This window comes from Prionailurus bengalensis, chromosome D1 (genome assembly GCF_016509475.1).
Source record: "Prionailurus bengalensis isolate Pbe53 chromosome D1, Fcat_Pben_1.1_paternal_pri, whole genome shotgun sequence".
Lineage (NCBI taxonomy): Eukaryota > Metazoa > Chordata > Mammalia > Carnivora > Felidae > Prionailurus > Prionailurus bengalensis.
The window spans coordinates 60,315,273-60,339,475 of record NC_057346.1 but is presented as its reverse complement, the minus strand read 5'-3'; the positions used below and the strand labels follow the sequence as shown (position 1 = coordinate 60,339,475).

The following is a 24,203-nucleotide window of genomic DNA, read 5'->3' as shown; positions in this document are numbered from 1 at the left end:
CTCATATTTCCTCCTTTCAAACGTTTTCTTCATGCTTTCTAGTTTTACCTCTGGCCCATAAATTTTTTATTTTTATTTTTAATGTTTATGTTTGAGAGAGACAGAGTGTGAGCAGGGGAGGGGCAGAGAGAGGGAGGCACAGAATCAGAAGCAGGCTCCAGGCTGTGCCCTGAGAGCTGACACAGGGCTCAAACCCATGGACCTGGGCCAAAGTCGGACATTTAACTGATTGAGCCACCCAGGTGCCCCCCATTACCTTTTATTTTCCCTCATGTACCACACCTACTTTTCCTCCTAATCTTTTACTCAGCAATCAAATACCTGGAACATCACAGATAAACAAGGATCTTGTAAGTTTACATTTCACACACACAGGCCAAGAGCTCCCTGAGGACAAGGGATGCCTTGTTCACCTCTGTAGCTTCCGTAACACCTGGCATAGCACCCATCTGTGCCCCAAAGGAGTAGACATATGTACATGAAGAGGTGGACCTTCATCACAAACCCCTCAGGCCCTAAAATAGAAATTGGCTTTCTTCCATTGACCATTTTGTTCTAACAGTCTCTGATCACCACTCCTGGGGCCAACCCAAGGCCAAAGCTGATGGGTGAGGATGGAGATACCAGTGCCTTCAACATCTCCTACACCAACTTCTTCCTGGTGGGCTTCCCTGGATTGCGAGAGTGGCAGCCCCTCCTGGTCCTGCCTCTTACCTTCCTTTATGTGACGATCATCTCTGCAAACATCCTGGTCATCCACACAGTGGTGGCCCAACGGAGTTTGCATCAGCCAATGTACATGCTCATCGCCCTGCTCCTGGCTGTCAACATTTGTGCTGCCACAGCCGTGATGCCCAAAATGCTGGAGGGCTTTGTGCATTATGCTAACCCCATGTCACTGCATGGCTGCCTGGACCAGATGTTCTTTATCTACTTTACTCTCCTGGACTACAATATCCTGCTGGCCATGGCCCTAGACCGCTACGTGGCCATCTGTCACCCACTCCACTATACTGACCTGATAACCTCCCGCCTGCTGGGAGTGCTGGCCATTCTTGCTCTGACACGGAGCCTGGAAGTGGCAGTGCCTTTGGTGGTGCTAACGTCACGAGGTCGATTCTGCCAGACAATGGTGATTCGACACTTTGCCTGTGAGTACATTGCACTGCTGAGCATAGCTTGTGGAGACTTGACTTTCAACAATGGGTTGGGACTGACCATGCGGTTGGTCACTGTGACCTTGGATCTAGCCCTGCTAGGGACCTCCTATACACGAATCATCTATGCTGCCTTCTGGATCTCTTCTGGGAGAGCCCGAGCCAAGGCCTTGCACACATGTGGCTCCCACTTACTGGTCATCCTATCTACCCTCTGGTCTCTCCACCTCCATTGTCTTCCGAGTAGCCAAAACTGTGTCTCCAGATGTCCAGAACCTGCTCAGTGCCATCTACTTGCTACTCCCAGGATCCTTGAATCCTATCATTTATGGAGTACAGACCAGGGAGACCCGGCAACATGTGGAAAAGATGCTCTATGGCAATAAATCAGCCCAGGAGGTTGGGGAGAAGCCAGAGACTGCAGAATATGAGAGTGGAGGGGCAACTGCCAGAGTGAAAGGACTTTATCAACTTGGGAAGTTGGGCTTGTGACTTCTGGGAATAAGAAATAAGCAGGCATCACTGAAGGACAGGCTGAAATCGTGAGATTATGGGCTCAAGGGAAGGCCCGTTGTTAGCCAACTACCACTTTTTAAATTCTTTTTCTATTTCCATTCCAATAATAAAATTGCTTTTCCCTATTTATCTTTCTGTTTAGTTTCTTTGTCCTCTTCCCCCTGACTCCTGAGAAAACCCCAGTTAATATTTGGATGTATAGAGCCCCCCTGGAAGCTGTACAGAGCGTCATACAGACCGCAACCCACTCTGAACATCCTGTCCGAAACAAATAGGCTAGGCCCTTCCCTGGGGCCCAGTCTCTCCCAAATACAGCCTAAGACTTGACATGAAGCCCAGTCTGACCAAATATACAGGTCAGCCTTGCACTCTCTAGTCTAACCCAAGCACACAGGTTGGGTTATAGAGTCTAACAGTCCCAAACACAGGTGAGCCCCCAGGCTGGATATCCCAATCTGACATAGGCACACAGGTCAGGCCTACTCCAAATATCCAGTCTAGCCCACATAAACAGATCAGGTCCTGCCCCCCCGGGGGCATCAAGTCTGAAAGACACCCAGACCAACTCTTCGCCCAGTAACCAGTCTGTTCCAAAGACCAAACTAGACCCTGATATGGTACTTGAGTCTGACCCAAACCCATAGGTTAGGTCACTCTTCCCATGGTAGCCAGAGTGAGCTATCTAAAAGTATTCCCTGCTTAAAAGTCTTCCACAACTCTTTCAACAAGATGGAGCGTCCTTCAGGGCTGTCCCAGAAAGGAGCTGTGGTGCCTGCGTATTATGCAGAACCATGTGTAAACTAGGCCTGAGTTTTCTCTTCTGTTAACTGATCATAGGGACCTCCCCAAAGGTGCAGGCAAGAGTGAGGATCATGGGCATTTGGGCCACTTCTTCAATAACTTACTTGTACTTTCAGGGCCTCTCGAGCCAAATCCTGTCTATACCACTTCAATGTATACACCATTTGATGACGGAATGCTGCTGCGCAGGTGCAGCTTTATGGCTTGGTGGGTCAGACAGCACCCAGTTCCTGACGGGAAGCTCAGGTCACACAGTAGTTTAGTGGCCCATGGTTAAGCATTCAGTCTCTTCTAAGGCTGAGTAGCAAGCCAAAAGATGTTTCTCAAAAGGTGAATACTTATTGACAGAGGATGGCAGGGCTCTGCTCCAAAATCCAAAGAGCCTGCTAGAGGCTCCAAATAGCAACCCTATCCGCCACCGCCACTTCACATGGCCCAAGTGGCAGAGCAGCTGCAGGGCGGGACTAGGCCTATTGTAGAGCCTTCTCTTGTTCCAAGCCCTGCTCAAAACCAGTAGCTTTTCAGGTCATTTGGTAAACAGACCAGAGTAGCATACCTAAATGAGGAATACACTGCTATGCTGACGCCAGCATCCAAAGAGGCCCGCTAGGCCTTGTGCCAGTCTTTTGCTTGTGGGAAGAGCCAGATGCAACAATTTATCTTTCACCATAGAAGGAATATCTCAATATGCCTCATACCATTTGACCATACCCTCAGACGTAGAAGGCCCCCAAATTTTTGTCAGATTATTTCCCACCCTCTGACACACAAATGTCTTACCGATAAGCCTAGAGTAGTTGTTACTTCTTGCTCAGTAGGTCTAATCAGCACGTCATCAATGTATTGGAGCAGTGTGGAAAAGGTAGTCAAGATGAACTAAATTATGACAAAGGGCTGGAGAGTTGATACACCCTGGAGGTGGAACATACACACAATCACCCAGAACCTTGCCTCTTGTAAGTATTTGATTAGGAGCATCCAATGATGGTATTTTGAGTGTCTCTATTACCACATCACACCATAAACTATCAATACTTCCTTTACCACTGGAAATAGTCATTAGTGCCTTTAAATCTAATCAGATTAGAGAATCAATTCCAGAAACTACAGAACCAATTCAGAAGATTCATCCTTAAGATTCTACTCCTCTAGAACCACTTTTGGTACCAAAATCTGTATCAGTCAGGGTTCTCATTCTCTATAAAGAGAAATAAAACTAATGAGAAAATGGGAGGGGGGAGCATGAGAGAGAGGGAGGGAGAGAAAGGAGAGAGAGATTTTAAGTAACTGTCTCACACAATTGTGGAACTAGCAAATCTAAAATTGGCAGAGCAGGCTGGCACACTGGAGACCCAGAAAAGAAGTGACATTGTAGCTCAAGTCCGAAAGCAATCTGAAGAAAAAAGTCTTTCTTTCTTAGGGGACCTCAATCTTTCTTCTCTTAAGGCCTTCAACTGATTGGATGAGGAACCCACATTATGGAGGGTAATCTGATTTACTCAAAGTCTACTGATTTAAATGTTAATGTCATCTAAAAAAAATATCTTCACAGCTATATAGGCTAGTGTTTGACCAAGTATCTGCATACCATGGCCTAGCCAGTTGACACATAAAATTAACAATCACAGATGCCTAGGCTCAGAAAAAAGCCTACCCATATGTGGAAAGTGCCCTAGCACAGAGCCAGTCTACATAGAGAGCTCCTGAAATTCAAGGATATCTGTCAAAACATTAACTGAACAGAGATTTCAGTGATTACACACACTAGGGAATAGTCTCTGCAAAAGTAGTCTGGAAAAGTACCAAACAATATTTCAACAACAACCAAAAAATTACAGGCATTACAATGAAATAGGAAAACATAGCTCATTCAAAGGAACAAGAAAAACTGACAGAAACCATCCCTGAGGAAGCCCAGCCACCAGACTTACTAGACAAAGATATTAAAACAACTGTCTTAAAAATGCTTGAAGAGCTAAAGGAAAACATGAATAAAGGAAATCAGAAAAACAATGCATTAAAATCAGAATATCGACATGGAGACAGAAATCGTTCAAAGGAAACAAACAAATTTTAGAGCTGAAAAGAATAACTAAGATGAAAAATTCACCAAGGGGGCTCAAACAGATGTTGAGTGTGAAGAAGAATCAGTGACCTTGATGATATGACAGTTAAATTATTGAGCCTAAGGAACAGAAAAAATATTAAGAAAAGTGAATGACCCCTAAGGGACCTGGGGGACATAAGCAGTGGAACGAGCGACGCATTACAGGAGTCCCAGAAGGAAAAGAGAGAAAGGGGCAAAAAGATTATCTGAAGAAAAATGGCTGAAAACTTCCCAAATTTAATGAAAAATGTAAATCTACTGATCCAAGCAGGTCAACAAACATCAAGAAAGATAAACTCAGAGATCCACACCAAGGTACATTGTAATCAAACTGTCAAAAGCCATTAGGATAGCTAGCATGAAAAATACAAAAAATTAGCAAATGTCAGCAAAGATGTGGAATAATTGGAACTCTCATGCATTACTGGTAGGAATGTAAAATGGTGCAGCTTGAGCCTACAGAAAAGTTTGGCAGTTCCTCAAGTTCCTTCAAATTAAACATTGAATTATGATGTATTCCCCACAATTCCACTCCTAGGTATATACCCAAAAAAACTGGAAACAGGAATTCAGATACTGGTGATCAATGTTCAGAGCAGCATTATTCACAATAGCCAAAATGGTGGAAATAACATCAATGTCTATTCACATATGAATGGAAAGACAAAATGTGATATATACATACAATGGAATATTACTCAGGCTTTAAGAGGAACTAAAGTCTGCTATATGCTACATGGATGAACCCTGAAAACAGGCTAAGTGAAATAAGCCAGACACAAAAGGTCACATACTACAGTATTCCATTTATATGAGGTACCTAGAATAAGCAAATTCAAAGACAGAAAGTAGAATAGAGGTTACCAGGGATTGAGAGGTGAAGGAAATGAGGAGTTATTGTTTTAGAGTTTCTGTTTGGGATGATGACAAATTTCTGGAAATAAGATAGTGATGATGGTTGTACACTGTATATGTACTTTATGCCACTAAATTGTATGCTTTAAAGTGGGTAAAATGGTAACACTTATGCTAATATATTTTACAATAGAAAGAAGAAATAGGCATATGTTAAGATCAGAATTGTAGAAGGCATCTGAGTAATTTTTCTTAAAATTTCCTCCCTGAACTCTGAAAGAACAGAAAATATTTTTTCAAATTTGACCTTTTTATGAAAATAAATGACAAATTTGGTCTCACATAATCGCTTTGAAAGTTTATTTCAGAATGACCAATAGGACCTTATCCAGATAAAGGTCCTGCCAACACTTCTCACAGGTTATGACTCAGTTTTGCTTCTATGGACCCACCAGTCAAAGCAGTAAAACTAAGTCTTCTAATGAAAATTGAGGTCACCAAAAAAGGGGTGCCAAGTGGGCAATGAAACCCTATTCAGTTACTTCCTATTTGCAAGATGACCTCTTTTGCATTCCTAAAACTTCTACTTTGATTCCCAATATATTGATTTAAAATATCAGTACTTTCACACTATTATATAGAAACAGTACTTTAAATCAATTGCTCCTTTTGCTGCAATAAGGTCCAGCAAAACCTTAGCACTTCAAGCAAACCTACTGTGCCTATCTATGCTCAAGAAGTAGTTTGGCTGTAAGGAAGTGCTGGTCTCTTCCAAGCCTTTCCTCAGGACCCACACATCAGACACTCTTCTCTATTCTCCAAAGAGCACACCATGGCTGCTGTGTTCCTCTCCTTCTCTTCTTCTTCTTTTGTGGCCTTCTCCTTATCTTTCAGCTTCTCCTTATTTAGAGTGAACTGGATTGGATTCGCTGCTGGTCGTGTCCTTAAGTAATACATTCCAGTCTTCAAACCCTACACAAAGGAAGCAAATACAACAATTAGAAATTGTAAGAACACTAGACATTCGAAACCAATGTTTAAAATACATTTCCATAAACCACATCAGATTGTTTTCTAAACCTGAAATTCCATCTCCTGTAGGAAGCCTTCTCAAAAATGCTTAAAGACAAACAGTCAGCACATTGTGTTCATTTTACCCCTAAAAAAGCTTATCTTTTTGGAAATGTCAAACATTTTTGTTCTATAGTCTTTTGTTTTTATGTGTATGACTTCCATGTTTGCCTAAAACAATGTCTGCCTTATAATTATTTAGAGAGCTAGACTGTGTCTCTGTAAAGAACAGATGATGACTACTTCAAGGATAAGTACCATCATCTTCTATTTGGTATCCCCAGTCTTAGCACATAGTATGTATTCAATAAATGTCTCTTAAATTAAAAAGAAAAAAATTTAATTCTATATAAACACCCAGGTGATTGCCAGTTAATAAGGATAGAATCCAGAATCACAGGACTTTACAGTTGCCAATGACAAGCTAAGTAATTTGGCTTTTAGATTGTACATAAAGTGGAGAAACAATGGATGTTTTTGAACAGTGAGTGGGTTGACATGTGTAAAGTTTTATTTTAGAAATGGTAGCAGTGCACAAGATAATGCAGTTACTAGAAGCAAAGAGATCAGTTAACAAGTTAAGAATAATGGTAGTGGAACAGGAAGAAAGATATTCAAGAAACAGTACAAAGGTACAACCACCACAACTTGGTGAGTAATTGTATGGAGAATAAAGGGAGGGTCATAGGTAACTCCAAGGTTTCAAAACTAATAATGAAATAATCCTAAAAGAAACAAGAAAATCCAAAGTGAGAGCTTAATCTGGCACAAAAACCATGGTTTGGTTTTAACATATGGATTTGAAATGAAAGAACTAGGTGGCAATATTTAAATAGGCAGCTAAAAGGTAAAACTGCTCCAATTCCAAAATATCCCAAGCTGGCAACAAGTCCATGATTTCCTCCACCAACCTGCTTCCAGCCGTAGAAGTGCATACTAGTGAGTTTGCCATAGTTAGGCTCAGCAATGTGGATGTTCAAAGACTGGCTTTGATCAATGAAAGCACCTCTTTCAGCTGCCATTTTAAGAACGGTTTTCTGTGAAATCTCCCACACAGTCTTATAAAGTTGCTTCAGGTCATCAGGAATTTCTGGTATGTTCTGAAGAAGGAAAAACAAATGTTTATTGCACTCTGGCTGAAGAAATAAGCATAATTAACATAATTTTTTTAATGTTTATTTATTTTTGAGAGAGAGAGAGAGAGAGAAAGTGGGGTAGGAACAGAGAGAGAGGTGGGAAGAGGATCCGAAGCAGGCTCCGCACTGACAGCAGCGAGCCTGACACAGGGCTTGAATTCATGAACCATGAGATCATAATCTAAGCCAAAGTCAGAGTCTCAACTGACTGAGCCACCCAGGCGTCCCTTTAATTAACATAATTAATGATACCAGGGTCTGGCCTCAGTTCTATTTCCTGCCAGATCTGACCCATACCATTCAGTATCATACAATATGAGCCCTTATCAAGTTTCCCAAGACTGCTTACCTCTGGATTAGAATGTCCAACAAAACTCCATTTAACCAACAAAATATATGGCTGGTGGTAATGATTAAAGATCCATTTCTATTTGGATTACAGCCAAAATATTCATTGTTCTAGAGGCACTTAAAAAAGGAAGGAACCAAGCAGCAATAAATGACCCTTGAGCTTTACAGAAAACACAAATAATCAGGGCTGTAACTCACAGGTACATGATCAAGGGAAGCAATGAAACAAACCCCTTTTGGAGTCAACAGAACATTTTCTTAGGTATAGGGTTAATCTGCATCAAAACATAGACTAGCTAATAGTGTTACCATTTCTTCCAGCAAAAATAGAACTGTTACAGAAATCTTTATCCGTGTTACCAAGGAGACAAATGTTTAGACAGAGGCCTCCATCTACAAATAAATGCTTCTTGGGCACCTGGGTGGCTCCGTCATTTGAATGTCCGACTTTGGCTCAGGTCACGATCTCGCCGTTCAGAGTTTGTGCCCCACATCGGGCTCTATGCTGACAGCTCAGAGCCTGGAGCCTGTTTCAGATTCTGTATCTCCCTCTCTCTCTCTGCCCCTCCCTGGCTCGTGGTGTCTCTCTCTCTCAAAAATAAATAAACATTAAAAAAAAATTTTTTTTAAATAAATGCTTCTTGATTCTCGGCTGCAAATATTTTATTGTTAAATACTATTTGCAGCTGTTTTTTGGACTCTGAGTCCTCAATCTCCACCATACTTTTAAATTAGGTCTGACTCTCTAATTTCACACTTTATCAGTGGTCCCCAAACTTTGATGCATTTTGGAATGACCCAGATGGTCTTTAAAAAATACTAATGCCTGGTTCCCATTTTCAGATATTCCAACTTAATTGTTATGCAACCTAAGCTTCCGAAATTTTTTTTAAGCTTCAGAATTTTAAAAGCTCCCCAACTGATTCTTATGTACAGAGAAGTTGCAAACTACTACTTTATATTATTGCGCAAACAAGAGGGAAAGGCCTAGCTATGTGAAGATGTATATAATCCTAGCACAACAATGCAGAGGTGAACATAAGCCTATATGACCACAGTGAATAGCCATTCTTTCTCTCCATTGCCTGGGATAAGTGAGAAGGTACCAATGTCCAACTTAGCTACTAAAGAGCACACTTCATTTTCATTCTGTACCTGGATAGAACCATTGCATGCAATAATCTGATTTTTCATCTCTTCATTCCACAAGCCCCGCTCGGTAAGATCCTTCAGTAAGTGCGGATTTACAATCTGAATGAAAAAGCAAAAAAGATGCCAAGGAATAATTAAGAATGACAGGGCTAAACAGGATCACAGGCCTGGAACTTAAAGTAAATAAGATCATTTAAAGAAGCATTTAACATTAGATTACTTGGTAAATTCTGTATTTTATAAAACTAAGAGGCCCATCCTACCAAACAAAAGCTGTATTCCTTTAAAATCTTGACCTGTTATTCAAGAAACGTAATATTTGCAAAGGTGAAAAGAGCCAGCATTGTCTAAGATGGGTAATCTTTGTGGACTCTTTTTTTTTTTTTTCCTAAGAAAGGATACAATAAATACTTAAGAAAAATTAGAAATGCATCCACTCCAAACCTAGAGAAATTGATTTCAGGAGATCTGGAAATTCACAAATAAAAATCTTCTAAATTAGTGGTTCTCAACCCTAGCTGCGTATTAGAATTACCTTGGCAACCGTAAAAAAAACACTAGTCCTACCCACCAGAAATTCTAATTTGTAAACAAGTTATTTGTAAAAATTTGTGAATAGTAACCATCATTACAGGATGGTTAAATATCATGTGAACTCTAACATCAACAAGTTACTTTCCTATGTAACCCTCAAAAATTCATTCTTTTGACAGATATTTATTAAATGTCTATTATGTGCTGAAATAGAGTAACACTGGAGATGAAGATGACTCACTTTATCAAAGCTGTGCCCTGTACTAAGCAAAAAGGGGCAAACTAAATAGGAGTTGTCATTTACTCCCAACATTGGGCTTTTGCACAATCTCCTGTAGGTCTAGTCATGATCTCACCTGAAATTCTCCGGACAAGACTCTGCGAGTATAGATGTTGCTGGTATAAGGTTCGATGGACTCATTATTTCCCAGAATCTGAGCAGTTGAAGCAGTAGGCATCGGGGCAATAAGTAAACTGTTTCTTATACCATACCTAAAGAAAAGGAGATTATCAGATGCTGGTCCTAAAGCTATAATCTGCCAGGAAGGCAGTTACTTTATGTCATTGTAGTAAATGCAGATGCTGTGAGTGACACCATACATGCATTAGACTCATATAATGACTTTTGCATGCAACCCCAGTAGAGATGCAACTTCACAGTATGAATGGTATAGCTTGCCCCTCTCCTAAATGCCTGAATCCTCAACTCAATTAGCACAATTTTTAGTGCTGGCAATTCTTACTATGCCGATTTATTAGCATTTGATACACTAGCTTGCTCAGGGAAATACTCAAATGACTGTTGGAGAGTCCCCACCTGTATCAGGGTACATTCATTCAACCCTCACTCTTTTCTAAGTACCTATATGATCACTGCACTAAGCTCTTTAAGGAAAAATAATGATGTGAAAGTGGTCACAATCAGACATCTATCACCAAAATTCTCCACAGGAAAAAATTATGCTCAGATTATGTATATTCCTGACTTCTTCTATTACCTGTTTAATCATAACGTTACTAGAGGAAGGTTAACATCTTTGACTCTATTCACTGCCAAACAGAGTGCTTAAGAAAGAGTACACTATCTGAACACTGCCCTTAGCTTGTTCTTCAAAGCTTAGCCTAAGAGATGACCCCTCTAGAACATCCTTCCCAAGCAGGGAGACAATGCTGAATACAAATGCCAAACATAAGGGCACCTGGGTGGCTCAGTTGGTTGAACGTCCAACTTTGGCCCAGGTCATGATCCCATGCTTCACGGGTTCGAGCCCCACATCAGGCTCTGTGCTGACAGGCTCAGAGCCTGGAGCCTGCTTCGGATTCTGTGTCTCCCTCTCTCTCTGCCCCTCCCCTACTCTGTCTCCCAAAAATAAATATTAAAAAAAATTTTTTTTAATGCCAAATATAAATATTTCTTCTGCAAACATTTTCTATGACATGTACCTTTATGTACATTTTAACTACTTGTGTTACATGTCTTACCTTATTTAGTCTTAAGTTTCTCAAAGAGTTTGTCTTTACTACATTCTATACCTCTGGATTTACACAGTACTTAGCTTAAAGCTTCATATCCTAATGGAATCTTAATCTCACTTTGTCACTTTGTAATTTTGAGGCATCAAGCAAACCACCAAAAGACCTCATGTCTTACTTACTCAGTAAAGTGGACAGTGATTTCCTGTCCAAAGATAGGAAAATGTATTGAAGAGTCATATATATATATATATGTGGCACATACCAAACTATGGAATTGTCTGTAATCATTAAAAACATTAGGCAGATCTGCATGGACTAAAAAAAGAAGGATGTCCAAAATAAATCCCTAAAGGTCTTAAAATATGTCAAGTTAGGGGCGCATGGGTGGCTCAGTCAGTTAAGCATCTAACTTCGGCTCAGGTCATGATCTCACGGTTTGTGGGTTCGAGCCCTGTGTCGGACTCTGTGCTGACACCTCAGGGCCTAGAGCCTGCTTTGGATTCTGTGTCTCCCTCTCTCTCTGCCCCTTCCCCTGCTTGCACTCTGTCTCTCTCCCTCTCTCTCCCAAAAATAAATAAACATTAAACATTAAAAAAAAAAAAAAAAAAAAGAATGTCAAGTTTGATCACATCTTTGGAACAAAACTGTATGCATCTGCAAGCGTACTGAAAAAGGTCTAGAAAAATACACACTATTAACAACGGTTATCTCTGGGAAAAGGAGTAAGCTGGTTTTTGTTTGTTCTGTGGAACAAGTGGTTGGCAGAAGAGGTATAAAAAGAAGGGCTGTTGGGGCACCTGGGTGGCTCAGTCGGTTGGGCCTGACTCCAGCTCAGGTCATGATCTCATGATTCGTGAGTTCGAGCCCCACATCGGCTTGCTGCTGTCAGCACAGAGCTTGCTTTGGATCCTCTGTCCCCATCTCTCTGCCCCTCCCCTGCTTGCGTGCTCTCTCTCAAAAATAAACAAACATTTAAAACTAAAAAAAGGAAGGGCTTTTACTTTCCATTTTATTTCTGTATTTGAATTTTATTATTCATGTATTAATTTTGAAAATTTAAAAAGTTGTGTATAGAAAAATATCTATAGCATTTTGACAAAAAAAACACAAAAAATAAACTATAGCTTCATGTTTGTAAAAGTTGAATTTGCATGTAAATGTACACATGCACACATGTTCAAAAGAAAATCTGAAAGATGAGAGACAAGAAGATACAAACAGGTTTTTGGGGGAGGTGGTACTGGGATACTTTTCATTTTACTCCCTTTCACACATATATTTTCCTACATTTTCTAATATGTATTATTTGAGTAATAAAACAATTTTAAGGTGAACAGATATTTTTAAAGAGTATTTTAAGGGGCGCCTGGGTGGAGCAGTCGGTTAAGCGTCCGACTTCAGCCAGGTCACGATCTCGCGGTCCGTGAGTTCGAGCCCCGCGTCAGGCTCTGGGCTGATGGCTCGGAGCCTGGAGCCTGTTTCCGATTCTGTGTCTCCCTCTCTCTCTGCCCCTCCCCCGTTCATGCTCTGTCTCTCTCTGTCCCAAATAAATAAATAAACGTTGAAAAAAAAAAATTTTTTTTTAAAAAAAAAGAGTATTTTAAACCTATTACTTCCTTCTGTAAACATTAAACACTTTGCATATGCATTAACCCACAGATGACAGACTCATGAATAAAATGAAAACAATTTGTTTATTATTCACTAAGCAAAACATTCTACCTGCCCTTAAATCTTTTATGTTTCTTAGATTGAAAGGCCTTAAAAAACCTCAAGTTTCACAGTTTTTCTTTCACACAGTTTAACACATTACCCTCCAAAACCTCTCCAAAATCCCTAACTTATTCCTATGACAATCAATTCAGCAAAAGCCATTTTGAAAAATCACCAAGGTGGTTAAGCAAAAAATAAAAGTGAAAAACATTTAAAAAGCAAGCACAATGGAAAATATGAAGGTTTAATGAGAAAAAGAATTGCTTAATCCTGATAGTTAAGCCCCTAAAACAAGATGAGCTAATAATAATACCTACCATTTATTAAAATGTTTTCAGTGTACCAAGCAATTTGCAGGTTACTATTCATATATTATCTTACAAAGTATTTTTACAAAAACAGTTCTGTAAATAGGTCATGTAAGCCCCATTTAAAAGAGAAAAATAAGTTTCAGAAGTTAATAAAACATACCTAACTTCTGAAAGCCACAATGAGAGTTAAACCCTCCTTACTTTAAAGCTACCTTACATCTCCTTACTTACTTTGCAATCTTTTCCTTGAGAAGTTTCCAGTCCCATAGGTCTGTGGGAATGACATTCCACATATCATACTGAAGGATCTAGGGAATAAACAATGCAAATTTATGACAAACCACCCTACAACAATTTAAAACCATGACAAAAACCGAATGACTAACTGCCATGCCCTACATCCCAACAAATGTCTTCTAATGGAACTGTGTGAGGAATTCAAAGTCCAGAGATTCCCCTGGCCAAATTTCCATGCAGTCTAACTGATTAAAAGAATGTTAAAAAAACTGGTTAAGGCTTATCTCTTCCCCTTATCATATCTAGAATCCATATCATATCTACAAACCAGGAAATCCTAACATTAACACAAGTATATTGCTGAGATGCATTCTCTTTGTAAAGTGTTACTCTATTTTCATCTTTCTTAATTGCTTTCATCTGCCCCTTGATCTATTTGCTTAGCTACTAGACATCTATTTTCAAATCACTGCATATCAGACTTCCCCAAAATCAGCAGGAACATCAAGACTAAAAATAACATAACATTTTATTTTACACTGAAGAAAATCATTCTACCAATAATAAAGGCAGTGTGGACAGCAGAATTGTTCCTAGGTTCTCACCCCCTGGTGCACAGCCCATGTACAATGTCCTCCTCCCGAATGTGGGCAAGACCTGGGAATATGATGGATGTCACTTACACAATTATGGCAAAGGTGAAAAGTCTCTGCAGATGTAATTAAGGTCACCAATCAGTTAATTTTGAGATAAACAAAAGAGAAATTATCCTGGGTAGACCTGACTTATCAGATAAAAGCCCTCAAAAGAGCAATTGGACTCGGGTATTCTTGAAATGAGACACTCTCTCTCACTAGCTTTGAAGAAGCAAGATGTCATGAGTTCTACAGCTACAAAAAAAATTAATTCTGCCAACAATGAGCTTAGAAGAGGACTCTGAGCTTCAGATGAGACTCCAGCCTCTACCAACACCTTGACTATAGCCTTGTGAGACCCAAACTAAGGCAAGCTTGGAACCCTGACTCAAGGAAACGATGATAACATATGTTGTTTTAATGTACTATATTTAGTAAAAGAAAACTAATACAGTTAGCATTCTTCTTAGGTCACTTTTACCAATGACTAGTTCTAAATAAAACATTAAAATAAAAGGGAGGGGCGCCTGGGTGGCTCAGTCGATTGAGCGTCCAACTTCGGCTGAGGTCATGATCTCATGGCTCATGACTTTGAGCCCCACATCAGCTCTGTGCTGACAGCTCAGAGCTTGGAGTCTGCCTCGGATTCTGTGTCTCCCTCTCTCTGTTCCTCCCCTGCTCATGCTCTCTCTTTTAAAATACATGAATGTCAAAAAAACTTTTTTTAAATAAACAAAGGGGTGAGGCATCTGGTTGGCTTAGTTGATAGAGCGTGGGACTACTGATCTCGGGTTTGTAAGTTCGAGCCCCCATTGGGTATAGAGATTTCTTAAAATAAAAATCTTAAAAAATAAATAAATAAATAAATAAAAGAACTTTGCCTACGATAAAGGGAGTCTGGCTGGCTCAGTTGGTGGAGCATGCGATTCTTGATCTCGGGGTTATAAATTTGAGCCCCATGTTGAGTGCAGCAATTACTTAAAAATTAAATCTTAAAAAAAAAAAAGAGTATCTTTTTAACTCTAGAGAACAAAAGTATCATATTAGCTTCCTATGGCTGGTATAACAAATTACCATAAATTTGGTGGCTTAAAATAACAAAAATTTATTCTCTCCTAGTTCGGGAATCCAGAAGCCCAAAATGAACAAGTTGGGAGGGCCACACTCCCTCCAGAGGCTCTAGAGCAGATTCTGTTCTTTGCCTCTTGCAGCTTCTAGTGACCATCAGCATTCTTGGGTTGTGGATGCATTACTCTGGTCTCTGCCTCCATCGTCATGTTGCCTCCTCCTCCCCTCTGTCTCCTATAAGGATACTGTCACTAGATTTAGGACCCACCTGGAAAATCCAGGATAATCTTATTTCAAAATCCTTAATTATATCTGCAAAGACTTTTTTAAACCAAAAAGATAACATTCACAGGTTCCAGCAATAAGATGTAAACATATCTTTTTGAGGGCAACCATTAGGCCTACTACAGGAACTTATAGGCAAAAAGAAATTTCATCCATATACTTACTCCTTTGCTGACTGGAGAGCCCTCATAGGTTTCATATGGGCCATGCTCCTTGGCCAGGTCACAGCTGGCTTCCAAGGCTCCATAATAAATAGTTTCAAAGATTTGCTTGTTTAGTAACTGGGCTTCTGGACTCTCAAAAGGATACCTCATCAGAATAAAAGCATCTGCCAGACCTTGTACCCCGATTCCAATGGGGCGATGGCGTTTATTTGATAAGCATGCCTTTGTGCCAACAGATTTAGAGAAAGAGACATTACTGAATAGAAAAGGCAACATTCTGCACAAATGATACCCTCTCTCTTTTTATCTCCATTTTCTCACACCATTCCACTGACAGCCATTTAAATGATGACTGGCAGACCGTGATACACTCCCTCCAACTTGGATTTCGATAATTACCAATAAGCAAAAAATCTATTCATACCTCTGGGACAGGGTAGTAATTAATATCAATAATTTTATTCAAGTTTCGGACAATGACTTTGGTAACTTCAGCCAACTTCTTAAAGTCATATGTGTGTTCTGACGTGACATACATATTCAGGGCTAGGGAAGCCAAGTTACAGACTGCAACCTGGAATGCAAAGAAAAGGGGTCAAGAATCACACAATTTTTATTTCTTCCCCATGTCAATGACAGCAACATGTAAGCCTCTAATGCTCTATGATATTAAATTATAAAATTTTTATCTTTATCTTCTCCCTCTTCATCGTTCATTTCTAAATCCCAATACCTATTCACATGTGAGTTATAACATGCACCAGTGAAATAAGTAAGGAGAGAGAATCTGTGTTCCATACTCCATGGCTCTATGACCAGACATACATCCCATTGTGCTATAATTTTTTATGTATATTCGTCTCAGTCAGGAGATGTATGCTGTCTAATATACCAGCCACTAGCCACATGTAGCTATTTCAATAAAATAAAAAATTCAGTTTCTCAGTTGCAATGATCATATATCATAAGCTCAACAGCCACCAGATACAGAACACTTCCATCACTATAGAACACTTTTCCAAATTACACATTCCTACCTTACTCTAATTGAGATTCTGATAAGCCTTTAACAACAGGAGATCCAAGTTTGTGAATTCTGAAAAAGCTCTTCAGGTGATTTTCCACTACACTACACTAGGTGATAAGCTTCTCCAGGAAAGAATCATATCTTATTTACCCTTATATTTTTAGTTCTGGTACCACATCTCGCATATAATAAATGCTAAATACTGTTAAATGAATATTTCTTTTCCGCTTTGATTAGGACTATCCTAACCCAAACTCTCAACTCCTCTCACCTAGACTCCCTCATGCCCTTCATATCTACTCAATTCTACACAAGTTGCCTAAGTACCCATTTATAAAGTATAACTCAAATCACATAATCCGGTAATTGAGTCTGATAAATGCTAGGGAGCAAAATAAGGGAGGAAAAGACAAAAGAGTTCTAGGAATAAGGACAGAAGGATGCCATTTTTAAATACGGTTGTCAAGGAAGACATCACTGAGAATAGGACTTATGAACAAACTGAAAAGGTTAGATAGCAAGCCATGTAGCTATCTGGGGGGTGGGGGGGAAGAGCATTTTAATATTCAAAGTAAAGTAAACAGCAAAAGTCCTGAGGAAGGAGTGTGCTTGATATGTTTGGGAACAGCAAGGAAATTAGTAGGGCTGGAGCACAGTGAGCAAGGAGGGAAAGTAACAGTAGATGAGATGGGCATCCCCAGTTGTGCATGACCTCATGGGGCATTGTAAGGATTCTGAATGAAAATGAATGAAATATTGATACATACTACAACACAGATAAGCCTTGAAAACATGCTAAGTGACACAGGCCTGACACAATAGGCCACCATATTATATGATTCTGTTTATATGGAACACCCACAAGAGGCAAATCCAGAGGTAGGAAACAGATTAGTAGAAGTTGCCAGGGGCTAGGGAAGGAGGCTTCCTCCTCCTTTCCATAGTTTATATCCAACATCCAAGCAGCCTGTCATTCAACCACTACAACAATCTCCTTAGGCTGACCTCCAACCTCTTCTCACACCAAAACACTCTATCACCAGAAACAAGAACCATCCTTCTCATCCTAGCATTTTGATGCTATTTTCCTTCCAGGAACCTACAAGGGCTTCCTACCTCTGCGACATGCCAGCTTTCACCTACTATCTCCCCTCGCTCAGCTATAGCCATCTCTCCATATACCAAACCATAATGTATTTGTTCCATCAGAACAAACTTATTTGATACACACTGCATAAAACCTATTCCTGTCTCTGATCTGACAGGCTATTCTTCCCAAATGGAAAGCCTGTCCATAAACTTCTTTTTTAAGAAACCAAATCTATGTCCCATTTCTATCTTACCTCTTCTGTGAATTGCCTTAAAGATCTGAGATTAGAATTTTGTCTCACCATTCACTGAAAAGACTCTCCACCTGCTTATTACATACTTTAAACTGAATGAACATCCTGACACATTTTTGTGTTTGTCCTAAACCAACATGACTGAACACTGAGTAAAGATTATTACAACAATGCATGTGTAATAAAAAGGTGATTAAATCTTTTCTACATGGCTTAGACTGTAAGATATTTGAGGGCACAGATCACACCTGTTCCCTTACAATCTCTACTTTAGTGCCCTTCTATTTACAACAAACTACAAAAACTCCCTTCCCCCACCTCAAGTGAAATCAAGTGAGGGATGCACAAACAATAACTGCCTAAGATTCTTCTCTCAGTACTCTGGGCAGAAGTTTTTCTACCTACCTCATCTTTGCTGGTATACTCTACTATTTCTGTGCACAGGTTGCTGCATTTGATCGTTCCCAGGTTCTGCTGGTTGCTCTTCCGATTACAGGAATCTTTGTAGAGCATGTACGGGGTACCTGTCTCTGTCTGAGACTCAATGATGGCATACCAAAGCTGCTGAGCTTTTACAACTTTGCGGACACGACCCTGTTTCTCATAACTGAAAGGCAAAGCTAATATTATTTTAATATTCCTTAAGAAAATCTTTATTGCAGACAACTTGAAGACACTAAAATATAAAATTACAAAAACTCTTAAATTGTTTACTATGTTTTGCTAAAAGGGTGGGGGTGGGGGGAAGGAATATGATCTTTATTTTACTATAGCTAAAGCCACAGAGGAAAATCAGACGGCTCTGGACCTATTTGAATATACCCCAATTCCACTAAATCAACAAAACCCTTCATAAGGAAAAGGAATAAACACCTCAAGTGGTCAAATCTCCTACTATTGTACTATTATTTAGTAAACTCTTGACATGTGTCCTAACTGTTCTTGATTCCTGGGTGCAATATAAAGCATAACTTTTTTTTTCTTTTTTTGTCAAATGTACTGACAAAAATAATACTGTCTTAATTTTTATAAGGATCAGTTAAAAACCTCTTTATAACTCCCAAAGTTTTAAGAAAGAAGATAGAAACTCAATTTTGGTGAAGATTCAGATAGCAAATCTGACCAAAATATATTATTAATCACATTCTCTACTAGATGCTTCTGAAGATTCCTAGAAACTGGCTAATGATTGATGATATTTTGACACTTGGATTCCCCAAATAAAAGAAACATACAGTTAAAAATGATTACTTTCATATTTTCCCCATACCTTTCATATAGCTTCTCAAATTCCTCTCCCCAAACCTCATCCAGACCAGGACATTCATTTGGACACATCAAAGACCAGTCCTACAAATGGAAGAACCCATACGAAACTTCAAATAACCAACCACACATAGTCCATTAGGAACACTGCAAGGGACAGGGTGACTTCTATAGACTCTCTTGGAAATCTGCTACAGAAACGATCATTTTGGACTCGGGCTCAAACATCTAATTCTACCTGTTTATACATGATCTTTTAAGCATTTAGGTCCGATAGCATCTACTTTAGAAAATAAAAATCCAAGGGGTGCCTGGGTGGCTCAGTCGGTTAAAGCCGACTTCGGCTCAGGTCATGACCTCACAGCTCGTGAATTTGAGTCCTACATCAGGCTCTGTACTGACAGCTCAGAGCCTGGTGCCTGCTTCAGATTCCGTGGCTCCCTTTCTCTCTGCCCCTCCTCTACCCTTCCCCTACTCACACCCTCTCTCTCCTTCAAAAATAAATAAACATTAAAAAAAATTTTTTTAAAGAAAACAAAAATCCAAGAAGGTAGGAATGGCATCTCTTAACTTGCTTAAAATTCTTCCATAGCATAACATGCAGGTGGGCTCTTCCTAAGCATGATTTAAGATGACAAAAAAGAAAACTGATATGAATAAAGTTGTTCTTACCAACAGGTACCTATTTCTCACCTGATTAGTCTCCACTCGTTTCATGAAGAGATCCGGAATCCAAAGGGCAAAGAAAAGGTCTCTGGCACGCTGTTCTTCCTTTCCTGTGTTCTTCTTTAAATCAAGGAACTCAAAAATGTCTAAATGCCAAGGCTCCAGATAAATAGCAAATGCCCCAGGTCGCTAAAGGCAAATACATCATCATTCTTTTCAAAATGAAAATGAAACAAAGAAACTTCATATTTTCCAAGGCACTTTTATAATATCTCCTTTGATCTTCATTACAAGTAAGGAATTAAATGACATAATACAAGTAAAAGTACTATAAATATAAGTACTAGTATTTTTCTTACAATTCTAGGAGTGAAAAAGAGCAACTGATAAGAAAGAACAAGAAAGATGAAATAACTTGTCCAGAGTGACCCAGTGAACTACAGATGGAGCTTCCTTCAGTTGTCATCCAGCTACTTTATATGACACGTATGCAAACCCCAAAGAAAATCACTTTAATTCTGACAATTATAAATTGTGCTCTTACCAAAGATCAAATAAGTGATGTCTTATATCAAGATCTCCACAGATTGTTTTTAAAGTCCATCAAAGGAAATTCATCAACTACCAGGTGATTAGTGTGTCTACATATATGTAAGAGGCAGCCTCAAGTGGCAAACTATCCTGCTGACAACACTGGGCAAACAATCCAATTCTCTCAATTCTACTTCTCCCTCTGTGAAACAGGCAGAGTTTTGTTTTTGTTAAACAACAAAAACAACAAAAAAAAAACCCTAGAAGACTATTACAACTCCTTTGCAAGATTAGGTATCGATATAAGTTACAATTTTAGAAATTCTTTGCCAATAAACTGTCATATAAAAAAAGTTGACTGGGGGCACCTGGCTGGCTCACTCAGTAGAGCATGCTACTCTTGATATCAGGGTCATGAGTTCAAGCCTCACACTGAGTGTGGAGCCCACTTAAAAAATAAAATAAAAATAATACAAAGCTGACTAGATCATTTGCTGCCTGGAGCCAAAGGTAAAGTATGTATGGGTGGGAGTGATGGGGTGATTAATCAAAAGTGCTTGAGGAAACATTTTGGAGTAATGGAAATGTTCTGTATCTTGATTGGTATAGTGATTACATAAGTATACACGTTTGTCAAAACGCATCAAACTGTACACTTAAAGTGTGTGCATTTTTGAAGTAAATTATACCTCATTAAACTGATTTTGAAAGTTAAAAAAAAGCAAAGTAATTACAAATATACACGCTAAATCACCTTATTTTAAGCATTCATGGTTAAAGATTTTTAGTCCTAATTTCCAAGACTCCAAGTAACAGAGCATACCTTGTTTCCACCTTGATCCACATATCGAGCTGTGTTGTTATATACTCTCAGCATTGGCACAAGGCCATTGGAATTGCCATTAGTCTGAAAGAGAGACCAAGAATAAAGGCATCTGGAGGAGAAAAGTGGGACTAAGTAAGCATGGAAAAGAACAAAATGGCTCAACAGTGAATATGTTACAATAGCTCTCCCAGTCTATATAAAGTTTTATCTGCTTTCCATCTCTCCTTTATAAACAGAATACCCAATATAAAATAAACAAAATATTGTTTTCCCCTAATTGTTGTTTTAATGTTCTTGTTGCACCTCTAATTTACAATTACAAGTCAAAAGAATCTGAAACCAGGGTAGCTGAACTTAACCTCCATACCTTATAATGGTCATTATATAAAGATATACTTTGAGTAGAATAAAAACACAACTACAGTGTCTTTTTCCCAAAAGGCAACTTACAGTAAGAATTATACACAGTGGATAAATGAAGACAATAAAGATATATGGAGATTCTCAACAATAAATGGATTCTAGAATGAAGATAAGAAAACACAAAGACTCCTAAAAGATACCTCATCAAATTTTTAAAATAATCCTTCTAACTCTAAGGTAAGCCTTTAAACAGACTAGAAAGATAAGTGAGCAATGGCTCACCCTATTATTGTGTGTTAAGTGCTCCAAAACACTATGTAATAGAAGTTTCCTTCTGGACTCCCTAACTTTCTTCTGTAGGGTCAGATATTTTCTTCACATTACAGGTGAGGAAACAAACCCAGAGATGTAAAATAACTTATGCTAGGCTGCATTACTACTAAGTAGAGGAGACAGGATTTAAATCCAGGTCTTTCTTATCCAATATCTTCATCTTGACTCCCAATGAATAATGAACTAGCAAAGGGCTAAATTTACATCATAAAGACCCAACTTGTAAAACATGAATCCTGGCTCTACTACATATTAAGTGACTGATCTCTGGAAGTAATTTAATTTTCTAAGCCTCAGATTCCTCACTTGTAAAATGAAGATGATATTGCCTTTAATCACAAAGTTATTGTAAAGAGTAAAGTTCCTACCATGTGTCTCTAATGGTACCCATATCCTATGGCTTGTAGCAAGGATTAAATGAGTAACTCAGTTAAACTTTTATAACAAATTTGGCATATAATAAGCAATCAATAAATGATAGCTGCTATTATTATCGCATCAAATCCAAATTCCAAAATCTGAGCCAAAAAAATCTGACAGATCATCTAACCTAAACCAGAAGCTAGAAATAGTGAAATGACTCCCTCCAAGTCACACAGCCAGTTAGCACTTAACAGAGACCCAGGTCTCCCAAGCTCCAGCGTATGCCCTCTCAACGATAAGCCTGGCTGCTTATCTTTTTATCCTACAATCTTAGTCATAAAACAGAAGCTTACCCCAGCAATGTAGCTGCCAGTAGCTCGAATACAACTCACAGCGACACCAATTCCACCAGCAGACTTGGAAATCAATGCACACTGCTTTAGAGTGTCATAAATGCCTTCAATACTATCATCTTTCATACTCAGAAGGAAGCAGCTACAGAGGAAAAAAAAAGTCACAACTCAGCAAGGAAATGAAACAAAGCAGAGAAACAACACTGACTATACACCCCCAAAACAGTAAGTTGGGCAAATAAGATTTGAAGTTTACAAAATTCCTAGTTATTTTAGAAAAAAAATTAAAAAAACTTTTACTGGATATGACACAAGACATATCAACATATCCTATTATTTTAAAAATATCTTGCTGCCTATCCCAGATGTTAAGCCTAGAAGGAAGTCTTACAATAAAGTCAAAAATATTAACTCATATGTTTATCAGACTGCAGATGTGCCTTAACACATTTTCTCCTGCAAATTCCTAAGCATAGATCAATAATAGGTCTTTCCAACCTATTAATAAGCCAAGAAAAATTTATGAAATAAAAAAACATCTATCCAATGGTCAATTCTTTGACAGGTCCTCCAAAAGTTAGCTGCTTTAGAGTCTTTTGGAAGACAACCCCTCCAACTTGTGCTTTGGATCTCATCCGGCTCCCTACCTCAGGAACTTTACTTACTCTACCAAGGATCCCTTCACTATCTTGAATATACATCCACTCAAATGAATTCTATCCATTGACTTTTTCCATTAAATATGACAACATTCAAAAAGATACAGAGAATAATATGACATATACTTTGTACTTATCACCTACATCAAGAAAACTGACACTACATATATAGTCTAATTGCAATCCTGTACCATTTCCATGCATTTCTACCTTCTAAAAACATTTATATACATTCTACATTTTTAAATTTCATTTATCCTTCTGCAACTTGCTTTAACTCAATATTGTTCATTCCTACTGGTACATGTCACTAGTTAGTTTACTTTCTTTGCTATAAGTTGTTCCACTGTATGGCTATGCCAATACATTTGTCCATTTGCCTGTGGATGGGCATTTGGATTTTCCAATTTGTTTTCTATTCTACACCATGTTGCTGTGGAAATTCTTGAACATATCTCCTGGGGCTTAGGTGTAAGGATTTTTGTAGAAAATAAACCCACAACAGGAAATGCTAGGTCAAAAGATACGCATTATGTTCCACTATACTAAAGATCGTCCAAAGTGGATGGGTAAGTATACTCACTTAGCAATGTATGAGAGTTCCCTATGTTCTACATTCTTACCAACACTTGGTATTACCAGCCTTTTAATTTTTATCAGTCTGATAGGCATGAAATATCTCATTATGTTAACTTTCGTTTTCCTAATTACTAGCAAAGTTTATTTATCACCTCACATGTTTACTGGCCAGTCAAGTTTCTTCTGTGAATTATTTTATCCTTTGCCCATGTTTCTATTTAGTTTTAGGTCTTTTTCTTTTTTTTTATTTCTTTTTAATGTTTGTTTATTTTTGCAGAGATAGGAGAGACAGAGTGTGAGCAGGGGAGGGGCAGTGAGAAGGAGA

At 38.8% G+C, this 24,203-nt stretch overlaps 2 protein-coding genes across 2 annotated transcripts in view; one reads left to right on the top strand and one right to left on the bottom strand.

Moving 5' to 3' along the window:
* Positions 1 to 218: 218 nt before the first annotated feature.
* Positions 219 to 1,745, top strand: LOC122482553 (olfactory receptor 52K1-like). Its single transcript, XM_043578861.1, is given in 2 exon segments — positions 219 to 1,368; positions 1,370 to 1,745. Coding segments are annotated over 2 exon segments (1,044 nt in total). The 5' UTR covers positions 219 to 604; the 3' UTR covers positions 1,650 to 1,745.
* Positions 1,746 to 5,782: 4,037 nt separating this feature from the next.
* The window catches only part of RRM1 (ribonucleotide reductase catalytic subunit M1), a 38,170-nt gene continuing 19,749 nt past the window's right edge, over positions 5,783 to 24,203 (bottom strand). The window contains exons 8-19 of the mRNA XM_043580407.1: positions 22,641 to 22,782; positions 21,226 to 21,309; positions 19,899 to 20,060; positions 19,210 to 19,289; positions 18,345 to 18,546; positions 15,994 to 16,143; positions 15,570 to 15,791; positions 13,412 to 13,488; positions 10,037 to 10,172; positions 9,150 to 9,245; positions 7,419 to 7,607; positions 5,783 to 6,408 (exon numbers count right to left, since the gene is read on the bottom strand). Of these exons, the coding sequence (XP_043436342.1) occupies positions 6,220 to 6,408; positions 7,419 to 7,607; positions 9,150 to 9,245; positions 10,037 to 10,172; positions 13,412 to 13,488; positions 15,570 to 15,791; positions 15,994 to 16,143; positions 18,345 to 18,546; positions 19,210 to 19,289; positions 19,899 to 20,060; positions 21,226 to 21,309; positions 22,641 to 22,782 (1,729 nt within the window). The 3' untranslated portion in view covers positions 5,783 to 6,219. The remainder of the gene's footprint in view (positions 6,409 to 7,418; positions 7,608 to 9,149; positions 9,246 to 10,036; positions 10,173 to 13,411; positions 13,489 to 15,569; positions 15,792 to 15,993; positions 16,144 to 18,344; positions 18,547 to 19,209; positions 19,290 to 19,898; positions 20,061 to 21,225; positions 21,310 to 22,640; positions 22,783 to 24,203) is intronic.